Source organism: Scyliorhinus canicula, chromosome 20 (genome assembly GCF_902713615.1).
Source record: "Scyliorhinus canicula chromosome 20, sScyCan1.1, whole genome shotgun sequence".
NCBI lineage: Eukaryota > Metazoa > Chordata > Chondrichthyes > Carcharhiniformes > Scyliorhinidae > Scyliorhinus > Scyliorhinus canicula.
The window spans coordinates 16,231,705-16,248,046 of record NC_052165.1 but is presented as its reverse complement, the minus strand read 5'-3'; the positions used below and the strand labels follow the sequence as shown (position 1 = coordinate 16,248,046).

The window sequence follows — 16,342 nt, the reverse complement described above, 5'->3', positions numbered from 1 at the left end:
GTTGGCTTTTATTTTTAATTTTTTTTTGTGTGGTGAAAAAAGGTGGTTGTGGTGTCTGTCCCTGTGTGTGTGTGTGTGTGTGTGTGTGGAGAGAGAGGTCAGGTCTTCCCCACCCCCCCTCGTGTTGATGTATTTTCAGCACCGAGAGCACTCTGTTTTTCTTCACTTTTATTATTTATAAATGTGTATTTTTTCTCCCCCTCTCTCTCTCTTTCTGTGACAGGTAGGGCCGCCGACAGCACCGTGTTGCAGCCAGATTGCAGGACGGGGACCGATTGCTCGGAGGGCCGGAGAGGTGGAGCCGGATCTGGGCTGGGAGAGCCGCCATCGCCGCTAGGATTACCGCCACTGAAAAGCCAAACGGTAAGAGAGAGGGAGAGGGAACAACCCCACCAAGTTATTGTGAAAATTACCAGAGCAACCGCTTCTGGATTAACTAAACCCCGCACAAGGAGAGAAAGAAATAAAATAACACATACACAATCTGCCATGGAAACCGCAGCGTGTAACATGTCAAAGCACAGACTCGAGTTGCAACAATTAGGTTTGCAACAGTTTAAGATTCAAGATAACGTTTTTCTTAAATCCAGGGTCTATTATTTTTAAGTGCACGATGATACTATGTAAATCTGCTTGACTTCTATTTGTTTTCCACGAGTTTGGTTCTGACAAAGTAGATTTTTTTGGGGGGTGGGGTGGGGGGAGGGTGTTGTGTTGGGAGGTGGAATCTGCATGACATGTGTCTGCAGACAGACAAGATTATACTTTCAGTTGAGGTTTTTCCACATGATGCTGATTCTTATTTTTCTAACCGCACCTTCGTGTGTTCAATGTCCCTCGTGTTTTGTCGTTACTAGATTTTATAGGAAGTGTTTTCCTTTTTAAAGAATAAAAAACTAACATTTAAAGCCATATTGGCAACAAAAGACAATCACAATGACAGGCCAACGACCATATTTAGCAGTTCAGGCGATGTTTTAGTGTTTTTTGTGTGTGTGTGTGTGTGTGTGGGGGGGGGGGGGGGGAGAATCTAATCACTTTTCCTCAAAAAAAATTGTAATAAATCAATAGGCTGCAACAGGTTTGGTTGAAGTGCCCTCAGGATTTTGGTTCTGTTTTTGAATCAGATGGGTCTGGATCTGATGTGTGCTGTGATCGTCAACTCATTGAGGCCTCGGCTTCACTCTCTCTGGACTGACAGATCACAAGACGTGCAGGGTGGGGGTGGGGAGCAGCCTGCCTGGGACTTTGTTGAATTGAAAAGCATGCTTTCTCTCCTGGAAAAAGGAGCGAGCGAGGACATTTCTGTTCTTATTTAGAAATTGGGTTTTTATTTTCTTCCAGCTCGTGAAGTAATTTTTTTAACTTAAATTTAGAGTACCCAATTCATTTTTTTCCAATTAAGGGGCAATTCAGCATGGCCAATCCACCTACCCTGCTCATCTTTTGGGTTGTGGGGGCAAAACCCACGCAAACACCGGGAGATTGTGCAAACTTCATATGGACAGTGACCCAGAGGCCGGATCGAACCTGGGACCTCAGCGGCGTGAGGCAGCAGTGCTAACCACTGCGCCATCGTGCTGTCCACACAGTCATTCTGTGCAATCAATGTACATGTTTTTGTGGAGGGGGTGGGGAGCGGGAGTCTGTGGGGAGGGGGGTGGGGAAGAGAGGATGCAGCACAAGTTGTGCAGTCTAAATCTAAACTGAAACATTAATCAAGAAATATAGCATTGCATATATTCTGTAACTCCATTTCGATGCTTGTTTGATGTGTTAAAATAAAGAGAGGGAATGATATTGGCATTGAGTTGTAAGGTTCAAATGAATGAAATAGTTGCCGAGGGAAATTGTTACCACTAAAATCCTTTTTGTACATTAGTGTACAGACGTACTAAATAATTAATTGCTTCCCCCCCCCCCCACATTCCCAGGATTTACATTTTACATGTAAAATAGCACTTGATCCACAAGGTGCGGTGTCATAGAATTTACAGTGTAGAAGGCTATTCAGCATATGGAGTCTGTACCGGCCCTTGGAAAGAGCACCCTATTTCAGCCCATACTCCACCCCATCCCCGTAACCCAGCAACTCCACCTAACATAGACCATATGGTGCCGATGGAAGCCATTCGGCCCATTGAGTCTGCACCGACCCCACCTAACATAGAACATACGGTGCAGAAGGAAGCCATTCGGCCCATTGAGTCTGCACCGACCCCACCTGACATAGAACATACAGTGCAGAAGGAAGCCATTTGGCCCCTTGAGTCTGCACCGACTCACTCGAGCCCTGACTTTCACCCCATCCCCGTAACCGAATAACCCCATCTAACCCTTTTGGACACTAAGGGGCAATTTAGCATTGTCTGTGAGAGATGAGATAGTAGTTATCAAAGCACATATTTGAAAAGCATTATTATCTCAATTATAATTTTTTTTTAAATTACGCTTCAGAAAATCCCATGCTGATCTTTCTTTAAATTGTGAAATGATTAGATTACTTGATGATGTATTGAAGGTATTTAAAGTTGTGATAGAGACACCGTTGAACCTTTTTATCTTTGCAATTTGACCCCCCTCAGCCCAACCAACCCCTTTTCCCCTTCTGCCCCTTGGCTGGCATAGATAATGATAACCCACAACCAGATTACATTATTTGAAGCGGCAAGGGCATGTAAGACAGCTTTGAGGGAGGGAAGGGCAGCTTTCTGTATGTTGAGTGCCATTTCTCTGCCACGCTGAGGTGGGACAATGTCAATCGGAGGAAGGAACAATTCCACACTGTTGCTGTCAACAGTGTGAGCAAAATGTGGTAAGTATGGGTTGGAGAAAGTTGCACCTCCATTTCTGAATGTGGAAAAGCAATAAAAATTGTTATGCATACCAGATAAGAGACATTTCTAGCTTAATATGACCAAGATGGGTACATGGGTCACAATCAGATTTTTGAATAGCTGATCTCCAGCACGCTAGTTTTCTGATATTTTAACTACGAATAATGCACCCCAAAATCACCCAATTCCTATAATTGACATGTTCCCCTTGGGTGGTTTCATGCATGAGGATAAAAAGCCATATGACTTGTGTGAAATCCTATCTATAGCAGCATTTAGTTTTCCATCTATGTGAACTTCCATGATTTTACTTGTTTATCATGCCTCGGCTGCATGTGTAAAATTAACTGAGTGGTTGGTTGGTGTTTACAATACTGAATCAGCTTTTGCTCTCTTAAGATTGTTTTCAGAAGTAAAATAAAATGTTTCATGCATCCTATCCACCTGTAGGCAATAAATGAACTTGCACAATTAAAACTTGTAGCTGTTTCATATAACATTTGAGAGAATGCTGATTTTATATGTTTTTAAATGCCAAGAATCAGTATTCCTCCTAAATCATCTGCCCCGCACTTCAAGCAAAAGTTCCAAAATAGATCATATTGCCACAAATAAAAGAGCAGGGCTATATTTTCCTGTTTTCTGGAGTATGGTATTTGCTGCTCTATCTGTGGAAAGGCACGCACACTGCTCCGTTATTGCAACCGTTCCTAAAATTAAAAATTGCACTCTGATGAATATGATGGGCTTGCATGTACACACTTGGGTACAGGAGTAGGCCATTTCGTCCCTTGAGCCTGTCTTCCATTTAATTAGGTCAAAGCTAAACTGTGACCTAATTCTATTTCCCAACTTTGCTCATATCCCTTTAATACCTTGGGTCAGCATACGTCTTTCAATCTCAGAATTACAATGAAACAATTGATCTAACAATACTGATCGTGGAAGAGTGTTCCAAACTTCTACAGCCCTCCTGTGTGTAAAAGTGTCTCCTAATTTCTCTCCTGAAAAGTCTGCCTCAAACATTATGACGTATGCCCTCTAGTTCTTGTCTGATGATTGGGCCGAGGTAGTGTGCTCCTTCAGAGGGTCGGTGCAGACTTTATGGGCCGAATGGTCTCTTGCATTAGTGATGCTATGATTCTAAATCACCCTTTATCCTTCTGAATTACAGGCTGTAAAACTTTAGAACATAGAACATAGAACAGTACAGCACAGAACAGGCCCTTCGGCCCTCAATGTTGTGCCGAGCAATGATCACCCTACTTAAACCCACGTAACCCGTATACCTGTAACCCAACAATCCCCCCATTAACTTTACACTACGGGCAATTTAGCATGGCCAATCCACCTAACCCGCACATCTTTGGACTGTGGGAGGAAACCGGAGCACCCGGAGGAAACCCACGCACAGACGGGGAGGACGTGCAGACTCCACACAGACAGTGACCCAGCCGGGAATCGAACCTGGGACCCTGGAGCTGTGAAGCATTGATGCTAACCACCATGCTACCGTGAGGCCCCTGAGTTTGCATATTTGCACCTCAATTTAACCCCAGGAATTACTGCTACACTTCCTCCGAAGCCAAATGCGTTCTAAGCTATGATGCCCAGAGCTGCTCACAGTATTCCCAGGTGCGATCTAAAAAGGGATTTATACAGCTTTAGAATTACGTCTACCCCCTTGAATTCTAGTTCTTTAGGTATGAAGGCAGACATTCCAATAGCTTTTGATTTTCTACAGCAGTTCATGATGATTCAATTATCTTATTTATCTAATGCCTTAAGTCTCTTTGGGATGCAACTGTTTCCAGCTTATGTTCACCCTTATTTGGAGCCAAAGTGGATGAACTCACAGCACAGTGGTTAGCACTGGTGCTTCCCAGCACCAGAGACCTGGGTTCGATTCTCGGCTTGGGTCACTGTCTGTGCAGAGACTGTACGTTCTCCCCGTGTCTGGGTAGGTTTCTCCCGGGTTTCTCGGTTCCGGTTTCCTCCCACAAGTCCTGAAAGTCACGATGTTGGATGAATTGGATATTGTCTTGTGCACCCGAACGGGCGCCGGAATGTGGCAACTCGGGGCTTTTCACAGTAACTTCATTGCAGTGTTTAATGTAAGCCTACTTGTGACACTAATAATGATTATTATTATTATGTTCCCACTTTTTTGATATCCATTTGGTGCAATTTTGCCCATTTGATTAATCCGTCAATTATCTCTTTGTAATTTTATGCCACCATCTATACTGCTTTCAGTGACACTTATTTTTGTGTAATCAGCAAACTTGGACATACTGTCTAAGTTAATGAATGTAGTAAGTTGTTCAGGCCCCAGAACAGATTCCTACAGGACATAGTTAGTGGCATCCTGCCAATTGGTGTATCTGCTGATTAACCCTGCTCTCTGCCTCCTGATGCGTGGCCAACTTTCTAGCCAGATCAGTAATTTGCCTTTGATTCCATGGGTCTCAGCTTGGTTAACAGCCTCTTATGAGAGACTTTATCAAATATCTTGCAGAAGCCCAAATAAATGACACCCATAGACATTCCCTGCCTACTACTTTAGTCACGTCTTTAAAAAAAATTCAGTTGGGTTTGTTAGGCATTATCTACACATCACAAAGCCATGCTGGTTTTCTCTGATCAACTGGAAATTTTCACGGTGGCCTGTCACTATCTGCCTCATTATGGACTCTAGTCATTTCCCGACGACCGATGTTACGCAGAATGAATTGTGGAATTTTCTAATCTAGAAGAATGGTTTCTGAATTGAAAGATTATAGGGCATCTTTTTTTAGGACATCTGCAGTATTCTCCCCTTCCTTGAAAACCTGGGAATGGGTCACCTGGTCACTTCGGGATTTGAAACTCTTCAGTAGCATTATTTCCTTCATTACCACTAATTTGCTTGTGTTAATTTTGATGTGCCCCCCATCTCCCATTCTGGGGCTGTTTGACATTTTCTCTTGCGCTAACATAAATACTGACACACCATCTGAGGCACTTGCGGGCATCTAAGGATAGGCATCAATGTCAGTCTCACTCACTTTTGTTTTTTCTTGTGATGTAATTATCCAAAAAGTCTGAAAAGTAACAGGGATAATGCCAAGATTCCTGATCACCCTCTTTTCTTTTCCCTCCTCATATTTCCCTCCTCATCGTAAAACACTTGTTATTTGTACTTATTATTTTTGGAGTAAACCATTTTCTTGTAGGTACTCTAGAATGCTACCTCATAAGTAGATTGCTCATGTTTTCTGCCAATTGGGTGTCCATTTGAGTCAAATTAATATGGAAGAGTCCTTTCTTCCACTGCATTAATGTAACTTTGTCTCTATTGTGCATTAGAACATTGGCTGCACTTTATATCTTACATTGTGAAAAATATTAACATTCTTTCGGGGCGGCATGGTTGCACAGCGGTTAGCCCTGCTGCCTCACTGCGCCAGTTCAATTCCGGCTCGGCTGACTGTCTGTGCGGAGTTTGCACTTTCTCCCCGTGTCTATGCGGATTTCCTCCGGGTGCTCCAGTTTCCTCCCACAGTCCAAAGATGTGCAGGTTAGGTGGATAGGCCCTTTAGGGTGGCATTGCATAGAATGGGGGTTGGGGGGGTTTGGCTTAGGTGGGGTGCTCTTTCAAAGTGTTGGTGCAGACTCGATGGGCAGTGGCCTCCTGCAGTGTTGGGATAGTATTCTAGGATTCTGTGTACCCCAAGTCAACTATTGTGCAGATTTATATCCAGTAATGTAACAGAAACATTACTTTTGTAAAATGCAGTTGCATTGTCACTTGGTGTTGGCTTTTGCTATTTCAAGGGAATGTGTTCCAGACTTTTTTAGTGCAAGCATATTGCTGTAGAGTTTTCCTCAGCTGTTAACCACTGAAATGACAATGATAGTTCCAGAAAGTTAAATTTAGCTTGGCATTTAGCTGTTTTTCTTTAAATGATACTTTAGGGTGCTGGTGTAACCCAGTGTTACAGTTGGCCAGAGTGAATGATGCTATCTCTTGTCTGATGGCAACATTTACCACGTGCGTTCATTTAACTGTGCAGAGCAGATGTCCGTATTTAAATTTGAAAATGAACCTTTTGCAAGGCATGTTTTGTTTTTGTAATGTTAAATTGGAACTGCTTTGTAAACTGCTTCATGGTCATGCAACTTCAAGCATGTTATCCATTTCCAGTGCGTTAGGCTGTTCAGGTCAAATTTATATCATAATTAGTTTAAATTTGATAAAACACGAAAACAATACTGATATACTGCTCCACAAGTGGGAAGGTTGGGCATTGAACTCTGTCATCCATTGTGATAATTGCATCAACAATCTGGCCTTGGTGGAAACTTGACTAATGAGTGATGACACCTCCCTCCTAAATGAAGCCATCCTCTAGCTATGCCTTCCAACACATGCCTCATCCATACTTTACAGTGTGAATGTGGGCCTTTTGTCATCAAATCACAACTTGGTCCATCTCCCCATATCTCTGGTAACATTGATTTTAAGTATCTTGTGTTGTACCACCCTACTTTTTAAATCCTATTTTTCAATTGCACACCCAAATACCATAGCAGTTTTCTCTCCGAGGCATGTTTACTGCTTTATTCCTTTAGCCTCCACACCAATGACTTGTCAATCTCCTTGCCCCACATCCCTTGATGCAATTGGCAAAAGAAAATCTCCACTTTAAAAGTAATAACTGATCTAACACCATATTGCCATTTGTGATGACCTTTTCAAGTGGAAATGATTTCTTTCATATCTACCCTATCTATTCTGCTAAATATATTGAAGGCTTCAATCAAGTCACCCTAACTTTCTAAGTTCCAAGGGATACAATTCAAAGTTTGTGTAATCTCATGGTAACTAACACTTGAGTCCAGATATAATTTGGATCAAACTATCCTGCACTCCTTCCCTCCCAGGCCAATGTATATTTTCTAAGATGTTGACTCCTGGCCTCCTCTGCTTTCGCCTTCAATAAAGAACTCTTTCGTGCGCCTCTTTGACATTAAGATTGGGGCTATCTATCCAGCTGCTCCTGCTTTCTCCTAACCCACCAAGCCAACCTTCCTGTAAAGTTCCCACCTTTGCCCTGAAACTGCATCTTTCTCTCCTATTGCCCTTCTCTGGAAGCCATCTTGCCCATGAGACCCACCTCCTGTTAGATGGTAACGGTTCCATATCATCCGATACTGTTTCCTACATCTTCAGATCTGCCAATACCAGCGATCATCTCAAAAATCTCTCTGTCTCTACAAGCTCCCACCAATCTCTCTTCACTCAAACCCTGCTCCAATGTCACCACAATCTGTTTGCATCGTTCCCATAACTCCATTTCTGAGCTTCTGCCACAGCACTGAAATAGTCCTTATCAAAGTCATGTTATGTTTGGTGTGACTGTAGCCACGATAAACTATTCCTCGTAAGTACATCATGTCTGCTGGCTTTTTGTTGCAGTTGACCACAACATCTTCCTGCAACACCATCTCCCATCTGCAGCTAAGTGCTCCTGCCACACTTCGATGCACACTTGTCTATTGAGTTACGGCTGGAGAATTGCCTGTTATTGCTTCTCTTCCTGCTCCTGCACCATTACCTCGCGTACCCAAGCATCTTTCTTTGACACCCTTCTATTTCTTATCTCTGTGCTACTTTGCACCACGATTTGAAACACCACATCAAGTTCCACATGTACGCTGATATTGTCCTCGTTACCATCTCTCAATCCCCTCCAATGGTTCTTTTTTTCCTTACTGCTTGTCTGGCACCCAGATGAGCAGAAGTTTCGTCCAACTAAACATTGGGACGATCAAAGCCGTTCTCTCTGTCCCCAAATCAAACTCTGTTCTTTAGCTACTGGTTCTATCCTAGTAGCTAACTGAGGTTGAACCAGACATGGTCATAATATTGGTATTCTGTTGGATGTTGAGAGGAGTTCACAGCCACATATCCATTCTAACCAAGATACCCCCATCTCTAATTTATTACTGCAACCCCACCCCCCAATGTCTATCCTTGTATCAAGTCATCTGTTGTTAAAACACCCATATTTGCTTTTTGTATCTCTAGCCCTGACTATTTGAATGCTCTCATTTGGCCTCGTGTTTTACTCTCTCCATAAACTTGGAAGTTATTCCAAAACCTTGCTGCCCATATCTTTGACTAGCGCCTTGTTCAGTCTGAGTCTATCTTTCTGTGCTCACCAGCCTACCTTGACTCCTGTTCTGGCATGGCGTAATTTAAAGTTCTTTGTATTTTTTCAAATTCTGCCATGGCCTCACTCCTACCTCTAATCTTCTCTAGCCTACAAACTGCAGAACACCCCAGCAATTCTGACTGCTTGCAATTACCCTATGAAATAGCTTCCCCCGTTGCCTTCAGCTGCCCGGGCCCTGGAATTCTCTTTAAACCTCTGTTCCTCCCATTTCTTTAAGATGCTCCTTAAAGTTGATCTGTTTGGCCTAGCTTTCGGTCACCTGTCCTTGCAGTGGCATCTGTGGACCGATGTCAAATTTTGTTTTGTGCTTCTGTGAAGCACCTTGGGTGGGTTTAAGGTTAAAGGCACGATATAAATACAAGATTTTATTGTCTCATAGTTTGTAATTGGACCTCTCTCAGCTTTTTCATCGACTACATAATTAAAGTTAGAGTCAAAAGTAATGGTAAGAGTGGAGTCAGTTTAAGATGGTGACGATTGGCCTCCTCTCTGCTATAGAGTGGCATTGCCAAGGTGTACAGATGTTTCAGTGGTTAGAAGACATTGCTGAGCTTTGCATGTAATGATAGGAAGGGAAAGCATGTGTCAAATTTCTAATGCGTTACTCACTAAAACTGTCCCTTTTGCACATGTTCCAAGCAGTAGATGAAATAACACTTTAGTTGCTAGTTTTGGTCAGAAGAATTTGTCTGAAATATTTAAACGTGAGTTCATCTAATCCAGGATCAAGTTAACATGGCTATTTAAAGTTTGCGTAACTTAAGTCTGTTTCCAATAAGTTTCCAATAAATTGCAGGTTATTGTCACATGCAGGCCAGCTTGCTGATCAAGCATTTTGCTGTGCTTTAAATAAGAGAACATGGGGGCTTTTTTTTTTTAGGTATTCTCTGCTGGGGAAAGGGGAGAAATGAAGCAGGCATAAAGTGGGCTTTCTTGAAGAGATTGTAGATCAGGTTGGTTCATCTTGCAAACAACTGGAAAATAGCCTTACAAAGGTAGGGACGAGGGAGAAAGAGTATATTTCGTAGGTCGAAATGATGAGATAGAATACACCAATTTGGCAAGTGCATGAAACCAAAAAAACATGGTTTGAGTTTTCTGTTTATGGCTTCTATCTTTTGTATGCATGTTAGCAATTAAATATATTTTCCTTCTTCTTTTCCCCCCCCCCCCCCCACCCCGACCAAATTTGTTCTGATTCTTTTAGGTTGGAGGTAGCAAGCACGCAATGAATGATCACCTACACATTGGTACCCACGGACAGATCCAGGTTCAACAGCTTTTTGACGACACCAGCAACAAAAGGACAATTTTGACCACGCAGCCGAATGGACTGACCGCAGTTGGTAAAACCTCATTACCCGTGGTTCACGACAAGCAGTTAGAGAGTTCACATAGGCGGCAGGGAAGCTCTGCATCGGTAAAGTCGACAGACTGTTCTTCAAAGCTGAAATCCATGGTCATGACACCAGAGCAAGCCATGAAGCAGTATATACATAAACTTTCAGCATTTGAACACCACGAGATATTCAACTATCCTGAAATCTACTTCGTTGGCCCAAATGCAAAGAAGCGGCAAGGTGTCGTCGGTGGCTCAAATAATGGCGGTTATGATGACGACCAGGGCTCCTATATCCACGTACCTCATGATCACATTACTTACAGATATGAAGTTTTAAAAGTTATTGGCAAAGGGAGTTTTGGACAGGTTGTGAAAGCCTATGATCACAAGCAGCACCAGCATATTGCACTGAAAATGGTGAGGAATGAGAAACGTTTCCACCGGCAGGCTGCGGAAGAGATACGGATTCTGGAGCACCTGAAAAAGCAAGACAAGGATAATACCATGAATGTCATTCACATGCTGGAAAACTTCACATTCCGCAACCATATTTGCATGACATTTGAGTTGCTGAGCATGAATCTTTATGAGTTGATCAAAAAGAATAAGTTTCAAGGGTTCAGCCTGCCATTGGTTCGCAAGTTTGCTCACTCAATTTTGCTGTGCTTGGATTCTTTACACAAGAATAGAATTATTCATTGTGATCTTAAGCCTGAGAATATTCTGCTGAAACAACAGGGGCGAAGTGGGATTAAAGTGATAGATTTTGGCTCTAGTTGTTATGAACACCAACGTGTATACACATACATACAGTCACGATTTTACCGTGCACCTGAAGTGATCCTTGGAGCTCGCTATGGGATGCCTATAGACATGTGGAGTTTGGGTTGCATTCTAGCTGAACTACTGACGGGTTACCCTCTGTTGCCTGGCGAAGATGAAGCGGACCAGCTTGCCTGTATGATTGAGTTGCTGGGTATTGCACCACAAAAGTTTTTAGATCAGTCAAAACGAGCCAAAAATTTTGTGAGCTCCAAAGGTTATCCCCGTTACTGTACTGTCACTACTTTGCCCGATGGCTCAGTAGTTCTCAATGGAGGACGGTCACGAAGAGGAAAGCTACGTGGCCCACCAGGGAGCAAGGACTGGGTCGCGGCATTGAAAGGATGCGATGATCCCCTCTTTCTTGACTTTCTAAAACAGTGTTTAGAATGGGATCCTGCTTTGCGTATGACACCCAGCCAGGCCTTGCGACACCCCTGGCTCCGCAGACGTTTACCAAAGCCTCCAACTGGAGAGAAAGGCTCATCAAAGAGAGCAACAGAAAGCAGTGGTGCTATCACATCGATTTCTAAATTGCCTCCAACTTCAGGCTCATCGTCAAAACTAAGAACTAATTTGGCGCAAATGACTGATGCCAATGGGAATATTCAACAACGAACCGTGTTGCCCAAGTTAGTTAGCTGACTTTGAATGAATCTATGCCAGGAATGCGAGGAGAATTTATTGTCGCTTCACTGAGCCTTATTCAGTTGAGATTTTGTATTTTTTAGAACTTTGTAATTATTCAACCTTGGAATTTTAAGTACCATTCTGTTCTTGGGAACGAAGAGCAGTTTTGTTTTAGTAATTGCTGGGGACCATGCATTGTTGAAGTTGGTTTTTCATCTATTGAGTGTGAAGGGTATTGCCTATTCATTCTCTTGGCATATGAATAATCCATTCTGTTGGCACGTGAATTGTGTATGTCATATAACATGTTACTGTTGTCCAAGATGTCACTATTCTTTTTATATGACAGAACAATGACAGATGGATGATTGGCCACTATTGGGTGTTTTAGAATTTTTGTTTTTGTGGATAGTGGCTTTTTCCGGTCAGTAGTAATGAAGTGTACATCTTGCACTTGCTTTTGCAAATCTGTGACCAGACCCTCTATCTGGAGTGCCACGGAATCTGGTTTTCAATGCCTGATTATTTCTCTCGTGAATGCCCTTCCTTGTGCTGCCATTGCATCTACTCTTCAGTTTGTCAGACTAGGCAGACAAGCCAGAACACAGACATCCTTTACAAATGATTATAATCTGGATAGAATACAGTTTTGATTGGCAAACCTTTTTTTTTTCTAAATGGGTTTTAAAATTGGCTGAACTATTTTGGAAAATGTAAGACTTTTTGTCAGCACAGTGTTATTTAGACACTTGTCATTGAAAATGTGAGCAATGGAAGTCAGTTACAAGACGGGGGCTTGTTCAAAGGGCAGGATTGCTGAGCAATCCTAACATAGAGATGATTGAAGGAGAAATTGTGGGTTTTTTAAATATAAAAGCTGGAATATATTGAAGGAACTAAATGTCAAAACTGCATTACCTGAAAGAACTTGGGTTGGCCGTTAAGTACCTGAACATTTCTTCATAATCTCAACTAAGTTTTAAACTTTTTATCTTGAAAAAACTAAAATTCAAAGCATGGTCCCCTGTTAGGCTGGCACAAAACAACTAGCAATTATTGCCAAGTATCTTAAAAGGAAAAAAAAAAGCATATTTGGAACATGGAGCCTGCCCGTTCCACACTCTTAAATAATCCAGATCTTCAAATTTTTTGGCAATGTTACTATTTATGTGAAGATTTTATGTTTTTAGAAAGAACAATTTAAAATTAAGGATTGAAATCTGGCTTTGCAGCACTCCGTTTAGGTTTAAGCCAATAAACCTATTCTACTGGTGCAGAATGAAATCTGACTTTGTGTATTTAAAAAATATATGTTGCATTGTCTTCATGGTGCAATATTTCAAATAGCTGAAAATCCTTTTATAGTACTTTTATGGTTTGTAATACATTTTTATTGAATGTTATGTAACTGTACAATGTCACTGAAGTACCACTACAGAGATTATCGCTGTGTATCGGATTTGTAAAACGTTAGCAGAAAGATATTTTTGTACTTGGATTGGCCTGAAAGCTGTTCTGAGCATTTTATGTATGTTCAGTTGTTGAGAAACATCTCCAAACAAAGCTTGACCTCGATTGCACATTTTGCGATTAACCCTTGCTAATTATTACAGCCCATTTTTGTTTAAGGGAGTGGTAATCTTTGGCTCGATGTTGCAAATTGGTGGGTACTGCATAGAAATGGCTCAGATGGCAAAATTACAGGTAGCTAATTTTAGAAATCAATTCAGCCTTGTAGGTGGCTTGTTTGAACGTACCCACAGTATGTGTTCTGACTTGACAATTCGGTGTCATGCAGTCTCAGGTTATAATAACAACAGAAGTTTAATGACTCGGTCCTTCACGTTGTTGCTAATCAGGACCATTAGAGTGCATCACTACAACAAAGAAAAATCAACTATACCATGTAAGATTTTTACAGGCATATGAAACTTTGTTTTCTTACAGCAGGCAAATTGTGCCCTTAGTGTTAACAGTGTGCCTTTTGTTATCAGTGCCATGTTGTAGGGTTTACATGCAATTGATTAATCCTTAATACTGGGCACACTAGTGATGTAGCAGTTTACATGGTTGTATTGGCTTCATTGTTATGATTATCTGGAAAGAGAATGAATGCACACTTTGAATATTATTTTTTTTAAAAGCCCTAAAATGTACAACACTATAGGAAGACCTAAGCTACTGGTTCACTTCTTCAAGCTGCTTTTTAAGAAAAGCTGTAACCAAAAGAAATATAATTACAAGTTTATAGAGTGATTTGTGATTGTTTGCTTTTCAAGCTATCCTTTGGCAGCATTTTATTTGATTTATATGAATTATATTTTAGTTTCTTCTAAATTTAAAATCTGAAGTATAGAAAAAAAAAAGCAATTGTGCGCATTGGTTGGGATAGGGAAATTGGCCCTCACTGTGTATTAATGAAGAAGGGAGGGGGTAAATCAGTCTGGTCCTCTGTCTGCCGATTTGTTTCCTAGCGACCACTGTGGTGGGGTAGTTTGCTGACACTCCATCTTATATATTTGGGCAAGGTTCCAGAAGAACTTTTGGTGTGTTCATGGAACCATACTGCGACAACAGGGCTGGGGTGTTCCGGCCCCATCTTCGTTGGGATCTCCTGCCAAAAGTCAATGCCCCCCCCCCCCCCCCCCCCCCCCCACACACCTACAGAAAATCCCAGCCCAAGTCAATGCTTCATGGGAACAGCAGGAAATTGGTGAAAAATAAAGGAAAGAAATTTTAGGAGGAGGATCGGAAAGTGATTTTTATTATTTCAATTAAGATACAGTTTTAAAATTGAATACTGAGAACAAATGTTGTAGCCATCAGGGCACTTGCAAAAATGGATAGTCAGTCAATGTGCTCCTCTGCTCTCTACGTGTATATGAGGTGGTTATTTGTGTCTAAACCAGTTTAATGTAACATGAAACAACATAAATTATACACAAATGTTCAAAACAGAATTGGTTTCAGTCCACATTCCCAAATTGAAATTTTACTCTATTAGTATCCTATAATTGGATGAATAAAGCCATAAGTATCTAAAAGGGAAAATTTGACCTATTGAATTTCACAATCCTAAATGCTATAAAAGAAGATATACATCTGTTCTGTGTTTGATTAGCCCCTTGCTTCTCTAGATTTTATCTTCCAGAACCCTTGTCTAATTATAGTGATAACTATCTACTTTTCTAATATTTTGGATAATGAACCAATTCAGCAGACTATAAGTCCCTTAAATACTTTTAATCCTTCAAAATGTATACCCTTCTGTTGAACATTTGATATACATGTTAATGTACGGGAACCAATGCACACAATTGTTGAGATCAATTATTACAGCTAGTTCTGTGTGTTAATTATTTATTTTAACCTATTGTATTTAGATTAGTTGGATACCAGCCATTGCAGGTGCCATATGCAAATTCCCTTAAACTGCTCTCATATCGTGCACAAGGTTCATTACCTTGCCCCTCCCCAAACAAATACAGAAGCAACAAAGAATACTTTGTGCGCACCTTAAATATACATTTAAGTATTTAGCAAGGAAACATTTTTTGTTTTAATTTTACAGTGGAAATACACTTTAGTGCATTATTAGGAGTTAACGGTGGCCTAGCTAGTTATTTCAATTTTGTCTTCAAAAAAGTCAAACAGCTTCCCAGGAAATATAGTCAACCCAATGCGAGAGGGCAAAAACAATATTTTTTTACGTTTTACCTCAAACGTTTTTTTTTTAAAGAAATAAGAAAAGAAAAATCCAGGTATTTGGTGTGTACCAAAGTGCATTCCGTTTCACATATCTAGCTATATGTGTCGCCAGAAAATTGGTGTCTGAGGCGTCTGGAAGTGATATGTTCTCTTGATCTATGGTAAAGCACCATGATGAACTTGTTTAACCCTGAAGCCACCACCATTATTAATTTCTAGTTTTGGATGAAATGGAAAACTTTTAAATGATTTTGTAAGCATTGTGGTGTGTATCAAGTGAAATCTGTATTATACAACTCCTCAATTTCTTATTCCACAAAGTTCAAGACTGCAGCACTGAGGTCTCGTAACTTGTTTTAGTTGGGTTAAACAGTATCACCCAACCTGACACCTGTAGCAATTGTTGTTGATAGCACAGTTCTGCTAAAATGTGCGAATTTCTATTATAAGGGGGCATTTAGTGTTCTATTTACCCTGCAATGGCAGAGGTTAGTTTTAAGATGAGCACCAAACTAGATGTGTGTTTATAATATGCTGCAGTTGTATAATGTATATAAATTTTGAATAAATGCTGACTTTGTATATATGTACGTACATTTTTTTGTGAAATGCTGTCGCCACTTGATGTGTTTTTAGTTGAACCCCAGTAGCTAGTTTTATGATACTGTATGTATTGTACAGCTGATGACAGAAGTATGACTTTTTTTAGTGAATATTTGGTTAAAATTATTGTGGCCCAGAGTTCATTTCAAAATAAATTTTATGTCAGAGTTTATAAGAAA

The 16,342-nt window shown here is 40.9% G+C and overlaps 1 protein-coding gene across 5 annotated transcripts in view; it reads left to right on the top strand.

Annotated features, from left to right (window-relative positions):
* dyrk2 (dual-specificity tyrosine-(Y)-phosphorylation regulated kinase 2) overlaps window positions 1–16,342 on the top strand; it is a 17,564-nt gene extending 1,222 nt beyond the window's left edge. For all 5 annotated transcript variants that reach the window (XM_038780181.1, XM_038780179.1, XM_038780178.1 and 2 more), the window contains exons 2-3: window positions 224–363; window positions 10,266–16,342. In XM_038780181.1, the coding sequence (XP_038636109.1) occupies window positions 10,287–11,867 (1,581 nt within the window). In that variant the 5' untranslated portion in view covers window positions 224–363; window positions 10,266–10,286 and the 3' untranslated portion in view covers window positions 11,868–16,342. The remainder of the gene's footprint in view (window positions 1–223; window positions 364–10,265) is intronic.